Below are 20,202 nucleotides of genomic sequence, written 5' to 3' on the forward strand. Positions count from 1 at the left end.
TGTTCACTGGAACTTCCATCCAAGTATCTGGGTTTTGTATTGTGATTCTTACGGAGAAGGGGCTTAGAAGCATTTACAGCATGCTCCCAGCGAGGTTGGAGGTAAGTGCTAGTGACAGCTACTCTGTATTAAGTGTGCTAACATCATATGCCTACATGATAGTAGTAGTAGTGGCAATGCTGTCTTCCAGAGAAGGATAGTGAACTTGCTTAGTGTCACAGAGCCACGGCTTAGAGGCAGGAAGCTTTTGGACATCTTGTCTCAGTTGTCAGGACTTGAAGAATCGAGTTCATATTTGAGTTTTCTTGATTATTGTTCCTATTACTGTCACTTAGCAGCAGATCATGTCGTAGGTAAACTGACATCAGGAAGTGTCTCCTTGAAGCAGGCCTATTTGTAAGAATATGGAGAAAGCCTTTATTGCTTCAACAAGAGTTACTCTGTGCCCCGTGATATTTCATCCCTTCAGTGCTTACAGCTTTGAAGGGGTCAGTCTTATAATAAGAGATGCATCTTTCATTTTTTAGGAAACTGCAGTTGATGTTTTTCAGTACAACTTGAGCATGTATAAGGGAGATTGAAATAAACAATCTTCAGTATTAAAAGCTTTTAAAATTATTGGCATGTATTTAGTTGAACCAAGCAATTTATTGACTGTTTTTGTGGGCAAGGAAAGAAAAACCATTTAACTGCCTTAGTATCTGCCAAGAAAACTAAATTGAATTCAAAGTTGTGCTACGCTGATAGCTCAATGGCACTGAGTACAAACTGCTGTTTTAATTAATACTTCCGGTCAGTCCTTTGGCTTAGTCAGCTACAGAGTAAAATGAGATAACACCAGACAAATGGCATTGCACAGTTCATGCCTCTCTTGAGTAAATATTTCACTTGTTCAACAGATATTATTGCTTTGGGAACTCTTTTCATCTTGAACCACATGTGAAATTTGTACTTCTTCATTTAAATATAGCTTTTCAGTGATTTTCCATAAGCAAAGGAGAGAACTTGTCAGCATTTTGACTTTGACATGTATGCTGTTCTGAGATTAAATAACAAGTTGTGAAGTTGTGTGAAAGAATACAGCTGTACAAATAACATGGAGCCACATCTCAAGTGCTTGAAATAAATTGAGTCTAAAATGATTTAGGTAGTTTAAAAAAATTTTTTAAGAAAAATTGAAACTATAACCCATGGCAGTTATGCTTATTTTTTTGACTATTGGATTTTTTGTTTCCTTCAGAAGTGTTCCCTCTATAATTAGGTGGCTGTGAGAAAGTTACTGTACGTTTATCAAGCTGATCAGTTATGTACAATAAATCATCTTCATATCACTTTGCTGGAGATTGAAGCAGTGACTAAATAGTGATTGAAACAGTGCTGAAGATTGAAACAGGTTTTGAACTCCTTGGAAAAAAAAGATGTCATTTAAGGTATTTGCATTAATGAGACAAATTACTGCGTTACCTCACATTTACTGTGGTGGAATCCTATTATGTCCTTATTTTATGTACTTTAATACCCCTTGAACCAAAGGATAAATTCTGAAATCAAATAACCACTGAAAATTCTAGATATGGTTACACTTTTAAGGGACATGTTAGGCCTATTTCCCAACACAAGTGTTCTAAAGAGGTTCCAGAGCATTTATATATTTGTTGATATTAAGGGCCAGTTGAATGGCAGGTACCAAGTCCCCAGTGCCTTGTATGAATCTGGGTATTTAATTCATTCTCTTTGTATATGTTTAGGGAAGAATCTATTATGTGTCAAGATCAGTTCAGTTCAGTTCAGTTGCTCAGTCGTGTCCGACTCTTTGTGACCCCATGAATCGCAGCACGCCAGGCCTCCCTGTCCATCACCATCTCCCGGAGTTCACTCAGACTCACGTCCATCGAGTCCGTGATGCTATCCAGCCATCTCATCCTGGGTCGTCCCCTTCTCCTCCTGCCCCCCAATCCCTCCCAGCATCAGAGTCTTTTCCAATGAGTCAACTCTTCGCATGAGGTGGCCAAAGTACTGGAGCTTCAGCTTTAGCATCATTCCTTCCAAAGAAATCCCAGGGTTGATCTCCTTCAGAATGGACTGGTTGGATCTCCTTGCAGTCCAAGGGACTCTCAAGAGTCTTCTCCAACACCACAGTTCAAAAGCATCAATTCTTCGGCGCTCAGCCTTTTTCACAGTCCAACTCTCACATCCATACATGACCACAGGAAAAACCATAGCCTTCAGTAGACAGACCTTAGTCAGCAAAGTAATGTCTCTGCTTTTGAATATACTCTCTAGGTTGGTCATAACTTTTCAAGATACTAGTCTATAAAGTAAGTATTCAGCAGTAAATTAAAAACAAAAGTTTCTGCCTTCACAGAACTTAAAGTTTTGGTGTAAGGAGTTCCAAGAACAAACATAGGTTTGTCTAACTTAGTTAAATAACTTAGTTAAGCATAGGAGGTTTAACTTCATTTAGTAAATAAATGTATGTACTCTAATTTCAAAGTAGACTGAAAACATAATACAGTAATTTTAGCTCACACTGCGTTTCCTTTGAGGAAATATTACAAAGTGAGATGATTTACTCAAGTTTACCTCAGAAATCTCTGTTTCCAAATTCTCAAATTCTTTTTTTTCTGACTCTTTAAAATGAAATCGTAATACAGGTCTTGGGCTTCCCTGATGGCTCGGTGGTAAAGAATCTACACACATTGGCTGACCTGAGTTTGGTCCCCAAGTGAGGGAGATTCCCTAGAGGAGGAAATGGCAACCCACTCCAGTATTCTTGCTTGGGAAATCCCATGGACAGAGAAGCCTGGTGGGCTACAATCCATGGGGTCACAAAAGAGTCAGACACGACTTTGTGAAATCTAAACAATAACAAACACAGATCTCATTAGCCATAATCTGAATCAGATGTCCAGCAATAGCAGAATGGATAAACTGTGGTATTCTTATGGCTAATATTGGTAAAGCGTCTATGAGCGTTTTTATACAAGTTTTGGGGGGAGACATATGCTTTCATTTCTCCTGGTAAATACCCAGAAGTGGAATTGCTGGCTTAACTTTATGAGACTACCCGTTTTCTGAAGTGAGTGTGTCATTCTGTGCTCTGCCCAACAGCATGTGGGAGTTCCAGTTGGTCTGTATCCTTGCCATCATTTAGTGTTGTTGGTCTCTTTAATCTTAGCCATTCTAGTGGGTGTGAAGAAGTATCTCATTATAGTATAAGTTTGCATTTTAATGATGACTAATGATGTTGAACATCTTTTATCTTTTCATGGGCTTACTGGCCATTCATATATCTTTTGTGAAGTATCTGTTCAGTGTTTTACCTATGTTTAATTTTTAACTTTAATTTTGTCTCTTACTGAGTTGTAATCATTCTTTATATTTCAAATGCAAGTGCTTTGTCAGTGGCTTAGGTCGGGTTCCCCAGAATACAGATTCTAAGAAGATTTGCAGAAAGGTTTACAGGAAGTTTATTGGGTGGTGGTCTTGGGAATAACCAAGTGTTAGTTGCTCAGTCATATCTGATTCTTTGTACCTCCATGGACTGTAGCCCATCAGACTCCTCTGTTCATGGAATTCTCCAGGCAAGAATACTGGAGTGGGTAGTCATTCCCTTCTCCAGAGGATCTTCCTGACCCAGGGATCAAACCTGGGTCTCCTGCATTGCAGGCCGCCACGTGAGCCACCAGGGAATAACACCTGTGAAAGAATGAGCAGGATTAAGCAGATGAAGAAGTTGAGCTGTAATTTGGTTGCAGTGGAGGCCTCAGATCACTCCACAGAAGGCACTGAAGCTTTATGGCCCTTCTGAGATATTCTGACTTGAGGCTTTGTACCTGTATCTGTATAGCAGCAAGTTGGGCTAGTCACTGGATATGGACTGCTCGAGGGGAGGGAATATGACTTTGTTAGTTAGTTCCCTTTGGCCCAAGGGCAGTATCTCAAAGGGACTTAGCTGAAAGCCATCAGTAGGCAACATTGCCAGCACTTGGGGGAACAGGTGTCTCCAACCTGAAGGGGCCTGAGTGCATATTGTTACCATAACACCCACCACAAATATATGTATTTCCAATACAGGTATATGTACTTTCTTCCAGTATGTAGCTTGCCTATTCATTTCTTAATGGATCAGCAAACATTTAAAATTCTGATGTTGAATTTTTTTCTCTTAAAATTGTTTTTTGTGTCCTTGTGAGAAATCTTTGCCAACTCCAAGATTGCCAAGATTTTCTATATTTTTTTCTAACAGCCGTTGAGTTTTAGGTTTTATATTTAGGTGTATAATCCATCAGGAATTAATTTTCATGTATATGATGTGAGCTACCACCCAAGTAATTCTTGAAGGCAATTAGCTCTTTCTCTTTTAGGTACATCCCTTTCCTCTCTTCTCATCTTCCTTTAATTTGCAAAGCTGAGGCATCTTTCATTTCCATTTCCCAGAGTAGAGCATAGTCAAACGCTGAAAGGACAGTCTTCTTTCCTAGTAATTTATTCATTAGTTTGAATTGTGGAGTTCTGAAACTAAGGCTCTCAAATGAAATGATAGTCCGGTGCAGTTTTACCCTTATTTTTGTCCTTTCTTTGCAGTAAAACTTGACATTCATGATTGTTTTAAGCAAAGGTGACTTTTATGAATTTTTGAGAGAGAATGATGAAAAGACTAATTACTTGCCATGTCAGAGCTGTGTTTCTGTCTTGTGTTCTCCATACTCTGACAGTTGGTCTCAAATGAATGCTGTGATTAGCAGTGCTTTGGTGAGTTTAGTAACTTGGAAAAGACAAACTCTTAGAATAGCTCAATATTAAACATTAAAATAGGAACACCAGCTGTTTGATGTCCTTTTCCCAAAATGCTTCAACCGCATTCTCCTGTTGCCTCCTATATCTTCATAGGATGTGTAGAAATATTATTTTAAAGAAGAAAAGTTGAGGTGCTGACTTGTTAACTAATTTGAACATGGAGTTAGTTCTGCCTCCCAAGCCAATGCCCCAACCATTGGAGCATTTTTATACAAGTTTTATAGTTGTATACCATTAGAACGCAACCATTGGATGCGTTCAGAGGTCTCTCAGTTTGTAAGTCATTAATAGCCATCCAGAATGTGTGAAGGGCTGACCTGGCCTAGATGCTTAGGGGATTCCCCTCTTGCTATAGGGCAAGTATTAGCTGGTGCTGACATTGTAGCTATAGTTCCCCCATTTTCAATAGAGACACAATAGATATGGGTCCTTTCTTTCTTCCCAAACAAGGAGCAGGTAATATTTCTACTAGCTTTTCAGCTAAGAACCTCCCTTAGAGGCAGTACTTGTGTGTGTATACTCCCACAGCTTCACAGTTGCAGCTTCAGTACTATTTCAGAACTAATACAGCCATTGTTATTTTTGCTAACCTCATAAAAGAAACTAAAACAGAATAGAAAAGGCGAGTACGTGATATGCTGTTAAAATTATTAAAAGTTTTTCATAAGCAACATAAATGCCCTCTTGTAGTTTTAAAGATTATTTTTCATACTGCCGAGACTCTAAGAAGGGTACATTGCTGCTTCAGGAAATTTTGAAACATAATCCTTTATATCCTTTATGTCAAGATACAGTCTCCTAAGGAAATCTGAGTAAAAAGTAAAAACTGGTATTAGTGGATTAAAGCCATAGATCATTTATGGCATTGATTGTAATGATGGTTTCGTAGATGTGTACTTCCAAATACATAAAGTGGTATACATTAAATCTCTACAGCTCTAGTATGTCAATCTTAATCGAGCATTTTTTTTTAAACTAGAGGACATTTTAGTATTAAACTAAATGTTTTTTCATTGTATGAGTACTACATATTCATTGCAGATAAATGAATGTTTTATAAATTATATATTACATATTATGTTTATAAACTATAAAGACAAAATTGTTAATGTTTTACACTTGTTCTGCTTATGTGTATACTTTTTCAAAAGAGCTATGAGATTATCAATACATATTGTTTGCCAGCAGTTTTTTCCTCGTAGCAATATATCATGCCTTTAAAAAAAATTAATTAACTTTATTTGTTTTGGGTTCTGCTGGATCTTCGTTGCTGCACGGGCTTTTTCTTGTAGTGAGTGGGGGCTGCTGTTTGTTGTGGTACATGGGCTTCTCATTGCGTTGGCCACTAAAGCGTCTGCCTCCAATGTTGGAGACCTGGGTTCAATCCCTGGGTCGGGAAGATGCCCTGGAGAAGGAAATGGCAACCCACTCCAGTATTCTTGCCTCGAGAATCCCATGGACAGAGGAGCCTGGTGGGCTACAGTCCACAGGGTCGCAAAGAGTCGGACACGACTGAGTGACTTCACCTCACCTCACCTCAAGCATGCAGGTTGCAATAGTTGCAGCTCGCAGTCTGTAGAGTGTGGGCTCTGTAGTTGTGCCACACGGGCTAAGTTGCCCCATGGCATTTGGGATCTTACCGGATCAGTGATGAAACCCATGTCCTCTGCATTGGCAAGTGGATTCTTAGCCACTGGACCACCAGGGAAGTCGTGTCATTATCTTCTGTATCCATGAGTAGACCTCTGTCATAATTTTTAATTGCTGAGCTACTATCATTTTCACTTTTCACTTGGTGCTCTGATGAAGTATTTAAGTTTATTAGCTAATCTCCTTTCTTGGACATTTAGATTATTTTCAGGTTTGCATTCTTAATATGTACAGTGGCCATCTTTTCATAGTTCGTTCTTTCTTAGGAAAATTTCTAGACATGAAATTGCTGGATCAGAGAATTCACATTTTTGAGGCTTTAAATCTAAATTACCAAATTGGGGTGCAGATAGGTTGCAGCAGCTCCCAGTTCCTCCAGTTTAAGATGAGTATGCTAACTTCTCCCTATTGTGGGTAGTAGACAAGTTTTCCCACATCACTGCCAATCTGGTAAGCTTAAAAATGATATTTCCTTGTTCTAATTGGCATTATTATTCATGAAGCTTGGGCTTCCCCGATGGCTCAGCAGATGAAGAATCCACCTGCAACCCAGGCGAAGCAGGAGACAAGAGTGTGATCCCTGGGTCAGGCAGAAGACCCCCTGGAGGAGGGCATGGCAGCCCACTCCAGTATTCTTGCCTGGAGAATCCCGTGGACAGAGGCGTCTCGTGGGCCACAGTCCATGAGGGTGCAAAGAGCCAGACACGACTGAAGGGACCGAGCACACTTTGACGAAGCTGACCCTTTTTCATGTTCACTGGCCATGGTAGAGTTTGGCCTCACAAATAAGCAGCTCACCGTCTTCACTGCAGATACTACCGAAACTTTCCCCCTGTTTAGTCATCAATCTTTTCAACAGCTTATGTTTTCTTTCCAGGAGCGACTAAAGCTGGTGACTGTTTTGGGTGCCGGCCTCCTCTGTGGAACTGCACTGGCGGTCATCGTGCCTGAAGGAGTGCACGCACTTTATGAAGATATTCTTGAGGGTGAGAGAGAGATGGGCCTTCTTTGAGCTATGTTATTGATGTGGAGGGCTCAAAAGAGAAGCTTGGTGATATTTTTTTCTGAAAACAGTTCACACGTTTACCATAGAATATATGCCAAAGCATATCTTTTGATGTCTTTGACAATAAACACGTCAGTAGCAGTTTGTGAATTTAATGCCTCAGTCCACGGAGATTTATTTGCAATAACACATGAATTGCAGGCTTTCTAAGAATGACAATCATTCTTTTTAATGCCTATGCAAAACTTCCAAGTTCCTACATGACAATGATTGTATTTTTAGTGTTCTTTAATTTAAAAATATATATATAGATAGATACATAAACACATTTGGATTCAAGGACTTCTTTAAAAAAGTTTCTTAACCATTTTGTTTTTAAATTTTGTGCTTTTATTTATGGCTGTGCCGGGTCTTCAGTGCTGTATTGACTTTTTCTACTTGCTGTGCACAGGCTTCTTACTGCGGGGACTTCTTGTCGCAGAGCATGGAGTCTAAGGCATGCAGGCTTCGGTAGCTACAGCACATGGGCTCGGTAGCTGCAACTGCCAGGCTCTGGAGCACAGACTCAGTAGTTGTGATACACAGGCTTAGTTGCTCCAGGGCATGTGGGATCTTCCTAGACCAGGGAGGGAACCCGTGTTTCCTGCATTGGTAGGCAGATTTGTTACCACTGAGCCACCAGGGAAGCGCCTCAAGGACTCTTTATAATGAACCTTGTAGATAATGAGGACTTCTGTAGTAAAGGATAACTAAGAAACAGTGTCAGACTTTATTTTTGGGGGCTCCAAAATCACTGCAGATGGTGATTGCAGCCATGAAGTTAAAAGACGCTTACTCCTTGGAAGAAAAGTTATGAGCAACCTAGATAGCGTATTCAAAAGCAGAGACATTACTTTGCTGACTAAGGTCCGTCTACTCAAGGCTGTAGTTTTTCCTGTGGTCATGTATGGTTGTAAGAGTTGGACTGTGAAGAAACCTGAGTGTCAAAGAATTGATGCTTTTGAACTGTGGTGTTGGAGAAGACTCTTGAGAGTCCCTTGGACTGCAAGGAGATCCAACCAGTCCATTCTGAAGGAGATCAGCCCTGGGATTTCTTTGGAAGGAATGATGCTAAAGCTGAAACTCCAGTACTTTGGCCACCTCATGAGAAGAGTTGACTCATTGGAAAAGACTCTGATGCTGGGAGGGGTTGGGGGCAGGAGAAGAAGGGGACGACCGAGGATGAGATGGCTGGATGGCATCACGGACTCAATGGACGTGAGTCTGAGTGAACTCCGGGAGATGGTGATGGACAGGGAGGCCTGGCATGCTGTGATTCATGGGGTTGCAGAGTCGGACACAACTGAGAGACTGAACTGAACTGAACTGAAGAAATTAAAGAGACCCCTCCTGACCCTAATAACAAGCAGAGAACAGTACAGCTACAGAAGAGTAAACGCTGGGCGGTCAGCTTCGTTTATTCGTCTGCTAAATGATTTGGTCCTTTATGTCAGCTGGGAGGCATACTTGATTCAGATTCGTGATTCAGCAAAATCAGATTCCCACCTGTCAGGAAATGTCCCACTTGACTGAAACCGCAAATGTTATATTGGTGAGCTGACTCTTCAGATGCCAAGAGTCTGCTAGACTTTAAGAATAGAATAAAGAAGTCAACGCCTTCCAAATTTCATACTGCTGCTGCTGCTGCTAAGTCACTTCAGTCATGTCTGACTCTCTGCGACCCGATAGACAGCAGCCCATCAGGCTCCCCCATCCTTGGGATTCTCTAGGCAAGAACACTGGAGTGGGTTGCCATTTTCTTCTCCAATGCATGAAAGTGAAAAGTGAAAGTAAAGTCGCTCAGTTGTGTCCGACTCTTCACGACCCCATGGACTGCAGCCTACCAGGCTCCTCTATCCATGGGATTTTCCAAGCAAGAGTACTAGAGTGGGGTGCCATTGCCTTCTCCGAAATTTCTTATTAGTCACAACATAATAAATATTTTTTCAGATGTTAGTACAGGAAAAAAACTGTGTCCTATATTCAGAGGGATGATGCTCATATGCCTTGGGTATGACTATGGTCATAGTGGTAAAGTGGGGATCATGGGGGTTAGTGCAAAATAGGACAGAGGCTGAGGATTGGTCAGCCTTAGGAGGAAAAAATAACAAATTAGGAGCCTTAGAGCAGTGGTTTCCACTCTTTTGATCATATATTCTATTGAGAAAAAAAGATAATACATGTGCTATTGCACTGATATACTCTACATTATAAAAAACACTCCTTAAATAGAAAATTTTGGAAAATGAGATTTAAAGTAACAGTATATAGATCAGTATTTCCTTTCATGTTCTAGTGGATCATCTTGAATTTTCCTGGGTGTGCTCAATCCACTGTGGAAATTACTCTGCTGGTGTGCTAGAAAACATTCAGACTATGATTAAAAGACACTTAAAATTTGTTTTGCTTGGCTTTGTGCTAAGAATTATGGGTGGTAGTTGTTTGCTAAACTTGTCTGATAATAAAAGTTTCTTGAGGGAGGGGTGCATTTTAAAAGTACAGTTTTCTGATCCCCAACCTAGATTATTTAATCAAAATCTCCAGGGAAGATATTTGGGTATATCTAATTTTAACAAGTTGTCAAATGATTCTTATTAGACAAGTTTGGGAAACACTAGAGTAGGGGGAAAAAGTGCTTCAGCTTTAGGTTTTTATCAGGTTTTTTTGCTGATAGTTTTATGAGATAATAATGTATATACCATATTTCAGGTATAGTTTTAAAGTTAAATGTAGCTACTATGTGTTGGGTTGCTTTCCTTTATTTTCAGTTTTCCTTGTTTTGGCCCAAAATAACTTTGTGGATTCATTTGAAAATAGATACATGTGCTTTATAAACCTATTTTTTGAAAAATAAGCATTCTGATCTCTTTAACCTTTTCATCACAGATTATTCTCCTGCCCCAAGCCAATCATTAAAAAATCTTTTAAAGCACTTCCCTAGTGGTCCAGTGGCTAAGATTCTGTGCTTTTACTGCAGAAGTTGTGGGTTTGATCCCTGGTCAGGGAACGAAGATCCCACATGCTGGTTGGCCTTCATAAAAAAAAAAGAAAAGAAGTATTTTACAACTATTTTCACTTACATATTTTATATTCAAAAGGAAAAAAGATATGACAGTGAAAGATGAAGCCCTCAGGTTAGTAGGTGCCCAATATGCTATAGGAGACGAGTGGAGAAATAGCTCCAGAAGGAAGAAAAGAGGCTGAGCCAAAGCAGAAACGATGCCCAGTTGTGGATGTGGCTGGTGGTGAAACTCAAGTCCAATGCTGTAAAGAACAATACTGCATAAGAACCCGAAATATTAGGTCCATGAATCAAGGTAAATTGGAAGTGATTAAACAGAAGGTGGCAAGAGTGAACATTGACATTTAGTAATCAGTGAACTAAAATGGACAGGAGGGCAAATTTAATTCAGATGACCATTATATCTACTACTGTAGGCAAGAAGCCCTTAGAAGAAATGGAATAGGCCTCATAGTCAACAAAAAGAGTCCGAAATGCAGTTCAGTTCAGTTTATTCGCTCAGTCGTGTGTGACTCTTTGCGACCCCATGAACTGCAGCACGCCAGGCCTCCCTGTCCATCACCAACTCCCGGAGTTAACCCAAACTCATGTCCATCGAGTCGATGATGCCATCCAGCCGTCTCATCCTCTGTTGTCCCCTTCTCCTCCTGCGCCAATCCCTCCCAGCATCAGGATCTTTTCCAATTAGTTAACTCTTCACATGAGGTGGCCAAAGTATTGGAATTTCAGCCTCAGCATCAGTCCTTCCAATTAACCTGCAGGACTGGTCTCCTTTAGGATGGACTGGTTGGATCCCCTTGCAGTCCAAGGGGCTTGCAAGAATCTTCTCCAACACCACATTTCAAAAGCATCAATTCTTTGGCACTCAGCTTTATTCACAGTCCAGCTCTCACATCCATACATGACCACAGGAAAAACCATAGCCTTGACTAGACGGATCTTTGTTCCCAAAGTAATGTCTCTGGTTAATATGCTATCTAGGTTGCTCATAACTTTCCTTCCAAGGAGTGCCATCTGCAGTGGTTTTGGAGCCCCAAAAAGTAAAGTCTGTTTCCACTGTTTCCCCATCTATTTGCCGTGAATTGATGGGACCAGATGCCATGATCTTCGTTTTCTGAATGTTGAGCTTTAGGCCAACTTTTTCACTCTGCTCTTTCACTTTCATCAAGAGGCTCTTTAGTTCCTCTTCACTTTCTGCCATAAGGGTGGTGTCATCTGCATATCTGAGGTTATTGATATTTCTCCCAGCAATCTTGATTCCAGCTTGTGCTTCTTCTAGCCCAGAGTTTCTCATGATGTACTCTGCATATAAGTTAAATAAGCAGGGTGACAGTATACAGCCTTGACGGACTCCTTTTCCTATCTGGAACCAGTCTGTTGTTCTATGTCCGGTTCTAACTGTTGCCTCTTGACTTGCATACAGGTTTTTCTCAAGAGGCAGGTCAGGTGGTCTGATATTCCCATCTCTTTGAGAATTTTCCACAGTTGATTGTGATCCACACAGTCAAAGGCTTTGGCATAGTCAATAAAGCAGAAATAGATGTTTTTCTGGAACTCTTGCTTTTTCGATGATCCAGTGGATGTTGGCAGTTTGATGCAGTAATTGAGTGCAACCTCAAAAACGATAGAATGATCTCAGTTTGTTTCCAAGGCAAACCATTCAGTATCACAGTAATCCAAATCTATGTCCCAGTCACTAATGATGAAAAAGCTGAAGCTGACCAGTTCTATGAAGACCTACAAAACTTTCTAGAACTAACACTAAAAAGATGTCCTTTTCATCATAGGGGACTGGAATACAAAAGTAGGAAGTCAAGAGATACCTGGAGTAATAGACAAGTTTGGCCTTGGAGTACAAAATGAAGCAGGGCAAAGGTTAACAGAGTTTTGCCAAGAGAATGCACTGGTCATAGCAAAACACCCTCTTCCAACAACACAGGAGACAACTCTACACATGGACATCACCAGATGGTCAAAATCGAAATCAGATTGATTATATTCTTTGCAGCCAAAGATGGAGAAGCTCTATATAGTCGGCAAAAACAAGTCCTGGAGCTGACTATGGCTCAGATCGTTAGCTTCTTACTGCAAAATTCAGACTTAAATTGAAGAATGTAGGGAAAACCACTAGGCCATTCAGGTATGACCTAAATCAAATCCCTTACAATTATACAATGGAAATGACAAATAGATTCAGGGGATTAGATCTGTTAGAGTGCCTGAAGAACTATGAACAGAGGTTCGTGACATTGTACAGGAGGCTGTGATCAAAACCATCCTCAAGAAAAAGAAAGGCAAAATGGTTATCTGAGGAGGCCTTACAAATAGCTGAGAAAAGAAGAGAAGCAAAAGGCAAAGGAGAAAAGGAAAGATAAACCCACCTGAATGCAGAATTCCAAAGAACAGCATGGGAAGATAAGAAAGCCTTCATAAGTGAACAATGTAAAGACATAGAAGAAAACAATATAATGGAAAAGACTAGACATCTATTCAAGAAAATTAGAGATACCAAGGAAACATTTCAGGCAAAGATGGGCACAATAAAGGACAAAAACGGTATGGACCTAACAGAAGCAGAAGATATTAAGAAGAAGTGTCAAGAACACACAGAAGAACTTTACTAAAAAGGTCTTAATAATCTAGATAACCACAATGGTATGATCACTCAACTAGAGCCAGACATCCTGGAGTGTGAAGTCAAGTGGGCCTCAGGAAGCATTACTACAAACAAAGCTAGTGGAAGTGATGGAATTCCAGCTGAGCTATTTCAAGTCCTAAAAGATGATGCTGTTAAAGTGCAGCGCTCAGTACGCCGGCAAATTTGAAAAACTCAGCAGTTTCCAAATTGCTGGAGTGGATTGGAAAAGGTCAGTTTTTATCCCAATCCCAAAGAAAGGCAATGCCAAAGAATGTTCAAACTACGTCAAAATTGTGTTCATTTCATGTGCTCGCAGGGTTATGCTCAAAATCCTTCAAGCTAGGCTTCAGAAGTACTTGAATTAAGAACTTCCAGATGTACAAGTTAGATTTATAAAAGGCAGAGAAACCAAAGATCAAATTGCCAACATCTGTTGGACCATAGAAAAAGCAAGGGAGTTCCAGAAAAACATCTGCTTCATTGACTACACTAAAGCCTTTGACTGTGTGGATCATAACAAACCGTGGAGAATTCTTAAAGAGATGGGAATACCAGACCACCTTACCTGCCTCCTGAGAAATCTGTATGCAGGTCAAGAAGTAACAGTTAGAACCAGACATGGAACAACAGACTGGTTCCAAATTGGGAAAGGAGTATGCCAAAACTGTCTATTGTCACCCTGCTTATTTAACTTTTATACAGAGTACATCATGAGAAATGCTGGGCTGGAAGAAGCACAAGCTGGAATCAAGATTCCCAGGGGAAATATCAATAACCTCAGATATGCAGATGACACCACCCTAATGGTAGAAATCGAAGAAGAACAAAAGAGCTTCTTGATGCAGGTGAAAGAGGAGAGTGAAAAAACTGGCTTAAAAGTCAACATTCAAAAGACAAAGACTAGGCATTTGATCCCATCACTTCGTGGCAAATAGATAGGGAAAAATTGGAAACAGTGACAGACTTTATCTTCTTGGGCTCCAAAATCACTGCAGATGGTGACTGCAGCCATGAAATTAGAAGACGCTTCTTGGGAGGAAAGCTATGACCAACCTAGACAGCATATTAAAAAGGAGAGACATCACTTAACCGACAAAGGTCCACATAGTCAGAGCTATGGTTTTTCCAGTAGTCATCTATGGTTGTGAGAGTTGGACCATAAAGAAAGCTGAGAGCCAAAAAACTGATGCTTTCAAACTGTGGTGCTGGAGAAGACTCTTGAGAGTCCCTTAGACAGCAAGGAGATCAAACAAGTCAATAAAGGAAATCAACCCTGAATATTCGTTGGAAGGACTGATGCTGAAGCTAAAGCTCCAATATTTTGGCCACCTGATGTGAGGAACTGACCCACTGGAAAAGACCCCGATGCTGGGAAAGATTGAAGGCAGGAGGAGAAGGTGGCAACAGAGGATGCGATAGTTGGATGGCATCACCAACTCAATGGACATGAGTTTGAGCAAACTCCGAGAGGTAGTAAAGGACAGGGAAGCCTGGTGTGCTGCAGTCTATGGGGTTGCAAACAGCTGGACACGACTGAGCAACTGAACAACAGCAGCATTCACTCTTTTTGGCATGAATGACTACGTTTTGTCAAATGCATTAAGTCAAAATACAGAACAGTTCCATCGCCCTCAGCTCCTTTTGTACTCATACTTTTCCTCTGCTCCCAATCTTGAGCAACCTCTGATCTCCCCTGTGTCTATCGTTTTGTCTTTTCTCAATGTCATATATATGCAGCCTTGTAGTCTTTGGAACTGGCTTCTTTTAGTTGGCTTAATGCAGTTGAGAAGTCATCCTGTTGTTTGGTGTATCAGTGGTTTATACCTGCTCCAATATTCTTGCCTGGAGAAGTCCCTGGACAAAAGAGCCTGGTGGGCTACAGTCCATGGGGTCACAGAGTCGGACACAACTGAGTGACTAATACCCACACCCCGTAATGTGTGAGAGTTCCAGTTGACTCCCTTCCAAACATTTTTGTTGTCTCTTTTGTTTTAGTTTTTTATTTTAATCACCCAAATAGGTGGGTAGTGGTGTCTCTATGTGTATGTCTGTGTGTTTTGATTGATTTGACTATGTTGAGTCTTAGGTGTAGCATGAGGGATCTCCCATCTTTGTTGCAGCATGTGGGATCTTGTTCCATCAAACCTGGGCCCCCTGCATTGGGAGTGTAGAGTCTCAACCACTGGACCACCAGGGAAGTCCTTTCCGCTCTTCAGTTATTGTAGTTCAAACCAACTTTTCTGCAAACTTTGAGAAAGGAATTTGTGTACATGTAACTACAGCCTATGGTTTAGTTCTTCTGTGGACCTTATAATTACGATAATTACTAGCAGGTATTTTTTCAGAGCTCAGTATACCATGTTAACTAAGTACTCTGACACTTTAATAAGCAGTATTAAGTACAAATTAATGTGAAAAGGAACTTCTCACATACTCTTCTACAATTATAGCTCTAAAATCACTGGACTTAGATGATTATCTGTGTTCATGTGAGGAAACAGTCTTTCTGTAGAAACAGAAGTTTTGGGAACATAGTTTATTGAGTACTGCAGTACTTGTTTACTATGGAGCTAATGTTTGAAACCACCAAAATTCTTTTAAAGTAGAGGGTTAAATCTGCTATTATATTAACATTTATCCTATCATCCATTAATAAAAATGGAGCTCTTTAAGGCTCTTATATATTATATATTAATTATATAATATAATTATAATTATATAATATATTTATATATAATATACTATAATATAATTGTATAATATAATTATATTATTTTTATATATATTATTTACTTTCAGGACTCTGAAATTGTTTTATTGTTCAGTACTGTATCTGACCAGATATTCACTCCAGATGTTTCACATGTTCATGTACATCTCCTCAATTAATTCCATTTAATGTACAACTATGTTCCTGAACATTTCAGTCAGTTTCAGTTCAGTCGCTCAGTCGTCCGCTTCTCCTCCTGCCCCCAATCCCTCCTGAACATTTAGTGAGCACTTAACCACAATACCAGGTATTGTGTGAATATATCGCCTAATCATTCACAACAACCCTCTAAGGTGGATATTGCTTTATAGATGAGATTTTTGAGCCCCTGAGAGGTTAAATAATTTGCCCAAGCAACTCAGCCTGTAGGTTTCAGGACCAGGATTTGAACACAGGCTGTCTCACTCTGTCTGAAGTCTATACTTTTAATGACACTCTGCTATGTGGTGAACATTGTAAGGAATTTCATATCACCAAAACATTGTTTATCTGCCAGAGAAATGTAAGTTTCCTACCCTATAATGAGATTTTTTTTCCTTTCAGAAATAGTAGTATTTTAATTAAAAAAAAAAAAAGATTCCTTAACATCCCTTTAAAACATTAGTTTGACTATAGTCAGTTTTCTCTTTTACATGATAAACAGATAGTAAGTAAGAGCTGCTCTACCCTATTGGGCTTCCCTGGTGGCTGAGACCATAGAGAATCTGCCTGCAGTGTGGGAGACCCAGATTCAGTCCCTGGGTCGGAAGAGCCCCTGGAGAAGGAAATGGCTACCCTCTCCAGTATTCTTGCCTGAAGAATTCCATGGACAGAAGAACCTGGCAGGCTACAATTCTATGGGCTCGCAAAGAGCCAGATGCCACTGAGCGACTAACACTTTGACTATTACTGAAAACACATCAAGTGTAAAGAACTGTCTGTCTTTGCCCAGGAAAAAAAAAAAGGTGTATAATAAAAATCTGTAAAGGTTATAAGATATAAGTAGAAGGTAAGAAATTTAAAACAATCAATAAAGGCCAAAAATATAAACATCAAAGCTGGGGGTCACCCTTCCCCACAAAGAAACAGATTACCTGAAGGTTTGATTCTTAGAATGCTTTGTCCTTTGTAAATATTAATCTGAAGGAGTTCTAGTGAATGTCTTCAAAGGGTAAATTGATTCTATTATATTTATCAATAATTTAACATATGTGTCCGTAACATAAGAAGGCTATATACCATACTGGTGGAGCTTATTGGAAGAGTTCCTGTATGAGTATCTAGGGAGAGAATTAAGCCCATAATGATTTGCTGAACACTCTGTTAGTGGCATGAGAAATATATGACTGATGAGCAATATCCAATGATAATACTGGGTTTATATACTTTGCAGTGGGAAATGTGACATGGAACATGTATTCATTACCAACCAGTGCCCTGTGTGAAATAGACACAACAGTAAGAACCTGAAAGTTCTTTCAAGAATGAGTAACATATGTACACAAATTTTAATTAAATATCTGGGTGCTAAAATTTTGTATTTTATTTTCGTATAGTTGATTTACAATGGGTGTTCATTTCTACTGTATAGCAAAGTGACTCAGTTATACATATGTATATTATTTTTCATATTCTTTTCCATTATGGTTTATAACAGGATATTGACTATATAGTTCCGTGTGCTATGCAGTAGGCCCTTGTTGTTTCTCCATTCTATCATAGTTTGCATCTAATCATCCCGAACTCCCAATCCATCCCTCCCCAACCCCTCTGCCCCTTGGCAGTGAGAAGTCTTCTCTATATGTGTGAGTCTGTTTCTGTTTCATAGATAAGTTCACTTGTGTCATATTTTAAATTCCACATGGAAGTGATGTCATGTGGCATTTGTCTTTCACTTTCTGATTCACTTCACTTAGTATAGTCTCTGCCGCTAAGTTGCTTCAGTCGTGTCTGACTCTGTGCAACCCCATAGACGGCAGCCCACCAGGCTCCCCCGTCCCTGGGATTCTCCAGGCAAGAACACTGTAGTGGGCTGCCGTTTCCTTCTCCTAGTATAGTCTCCAGGTCCATCCATCTTGCTGCAAATGGCAGTTTTTCACTCTCTTGTATGGCTGAGTAGTGTTCCGTTATATATATACACTACATCTTGTTTATCCAGTCATCTGTCAGTGGCCATTTATGTTGTTTCCATATCTTGGCTAGTGTAAATAGTAAATAGCTGGTTTTTGAGATCTCAGGTTTTGCTGGGTTGAGTTTCATGTCCTTCAGTATAAGAGGAAGGGTGGATGTGTTAATACTGAATATCCAGATCTCATTACTAAACTGTTAATGTGCTAACAAGTCATGGAATTATCACTCACTTTAAAAAGCTTTTTTGTTTTGTTTTGGCTAATGCTTGCAAATAAAACCAATAATGCCTACCATTTATTGTATATAATCCAGTAAATATTTTATGTTTTTATATATAAAATTAAATTCCACTTAATTATAAGTATTCAGATCTTGCATGGAAACCTTCAATCAACAGCACACTTACTTCAAGTTTTATATAAATATTTTATATATGTATATAAAAAATGTTCCTGACATTTATTTGCCATATATATATATATATATAAAATAATGTTCCTGACATTTATTTGCCACAGTTTTATTTATACATAAAATTAAACGTTAATTCTTTTAAAGTGCTAATATCAGGAAATTATATACTTATATTAGTGAATGCTCAAAAAATGTTAGAACTCTCTAATTTACCTCCAGAGTACGAGATGAAAATCATCAGTGGCAGCAGAGTTTTCCTTAAAAGCAGTTTAGGTTTGCAGAAATATAGTTTATTCAACGCGAATCTGTTTAATAACATAGCTGACCCATTTATTCAGTATTATTTTAGATCAGAAGCTGGTATATTAGAAAGTAGTTTTATTGTGACTCATAAACTTGACTCCGAAGGCTATGCCAAGAGTTCCAAAATGATTTAGATAAAGAAAGCATTGTTAGGATAAGATATAGGTTCTTATACTCACCTAAATTGAAAAATTCTGTACCTTATTATTAAGGGATGTGAAAGTTGGACCGTAAAAAATGCTGAGTGCCGAAGAATTGATGCTTTTGAATTGTGGTACTGGAGAAGACTCTTGAGAGTCCCTTGGACTGCAAGGAGATCAAACCAGTCAGGCCTAAAGGAAATCAACCCTGAATATTCTTTGGAAAGATTGATAACTAAAGCTGAAGCTCCAGTACTTTGGCCACCTGATGCGAAGAACTGACTTATTGGAAGAGACCCTGAGGATGGGAAAGACTGAAGGCCAAAGAAGAGGGCGGCGGAAGATGAGGTAGTTAGATGGCATCACTGACTCAATGCACATGAACTTTAACAAACTCCAGGAGATAGTGAGGACAGGAAAGCCTGGCATGTTGCAGTCCAAGGGTTGCAAAGAGTCACACATGACTTAGCGCCTAAACAACAGTGAAGGGAAATAATGTTGGTCATCCTTTGAAAGTTGTGATTAGGCTTGACATTTAATTTCAGAGCTATGGATACCCCCAAAGTAATTGCCTTTGAAAATTATTATACAACTGTTCACAAATAATAGTATGACTAACACCCTCTCTGTTCAGTTCAGTTCAGTCGCTCAGTTGTGTCCGACTCTTTGCGACCCCACAAATTGCAGCACGCCAGGCCTCCCTGTCTATCACCAACTCCCGGAGTTCACTCAGACTCGCATCCATCAAGTCGGTGATGCCATCCAGCCATCTCATCCTCTGTCGTCCCCTTCTCCTCCTGCCCCCAATCCCTCCCAGCATCAGAGTCTTTTCCAATGAGTCAACTCTTTGCATGAGGTGGCCAAAGTACTGGAGTTTCAGCTTCAGCATCATTCCTTCCGAAGAAATCCCAGGGTTGATCTCCTTCAGAATGGACTGGTTGGATCTCCTTGCAGTCCAAGGGACTCTCAAGAGTCTTCTCCAACACCACAGTTCAAAAGCATCACTTCTTTGGCGCTCAGCTTTCTTCACAGTCCAACTCTCACATCCATACACGACTACTGGAAAAACCATAGCCTTGACTAGACGGACCTTTGTTGGCAAAGTAATGTCTCTGCTTTTGAATATGCTGTCTAGGTTGGTCATAACTTTCCTTCCAAGGAGTAAGCGTCTTTTAATTTCATGGCTGCAGTCACCATCTGCAGTGATTTTGGAGCCCCAAAAAATAAAGCCTGACACTGTTTCCCCATCTATTTCCCATGACGTGATGGGACTGGATGCCATGATCTTAGTTTTCTGAATGTTGAGCTTTA

The 20,202-nt window shown here is 39.8% G+C and overlaps 1 protein-coding gene across 1 annotated transcript in view; it reads left to right on the top strand.

Annotated features, from left to right (window-relative positions):
- SLC39A9 (solute carrier family 39 member 9) overlaps nt 1-20,202 on the top strand; it is a 57,579-nt gene that overhangs the window by 12,087 nt on the left and 25,290 nt on the right. Inside the window, exon 2 of the mRNA XM_052646575.1 lies at nt 7,328-7,436. Within this exon, the coding sequence (XP_052502535.1) occupies nt 7,328-7,436 (109 nt within the window). The remainder of the gene's footprint in view (nt 1-7,327; nt 7,437-20,202) is intronic.

The sequence above is a fragment of the Budorcas taxicolor genome, chromosome 10 (genome assembly GCF_023091745.1).
Source record: "Budorcas taxicolor isolate Tak-1 chromosome 10, Takin1.1, whole genome shotgun sequence".
In the NCBI taxonomy this organism is placed as follows: domain Eukaryota; kingdom Metazoa; phylum Chordata; class Mammalia; order Artiodactyla; family Bovidae; genus Budorcas; species Budorcas taxicolor.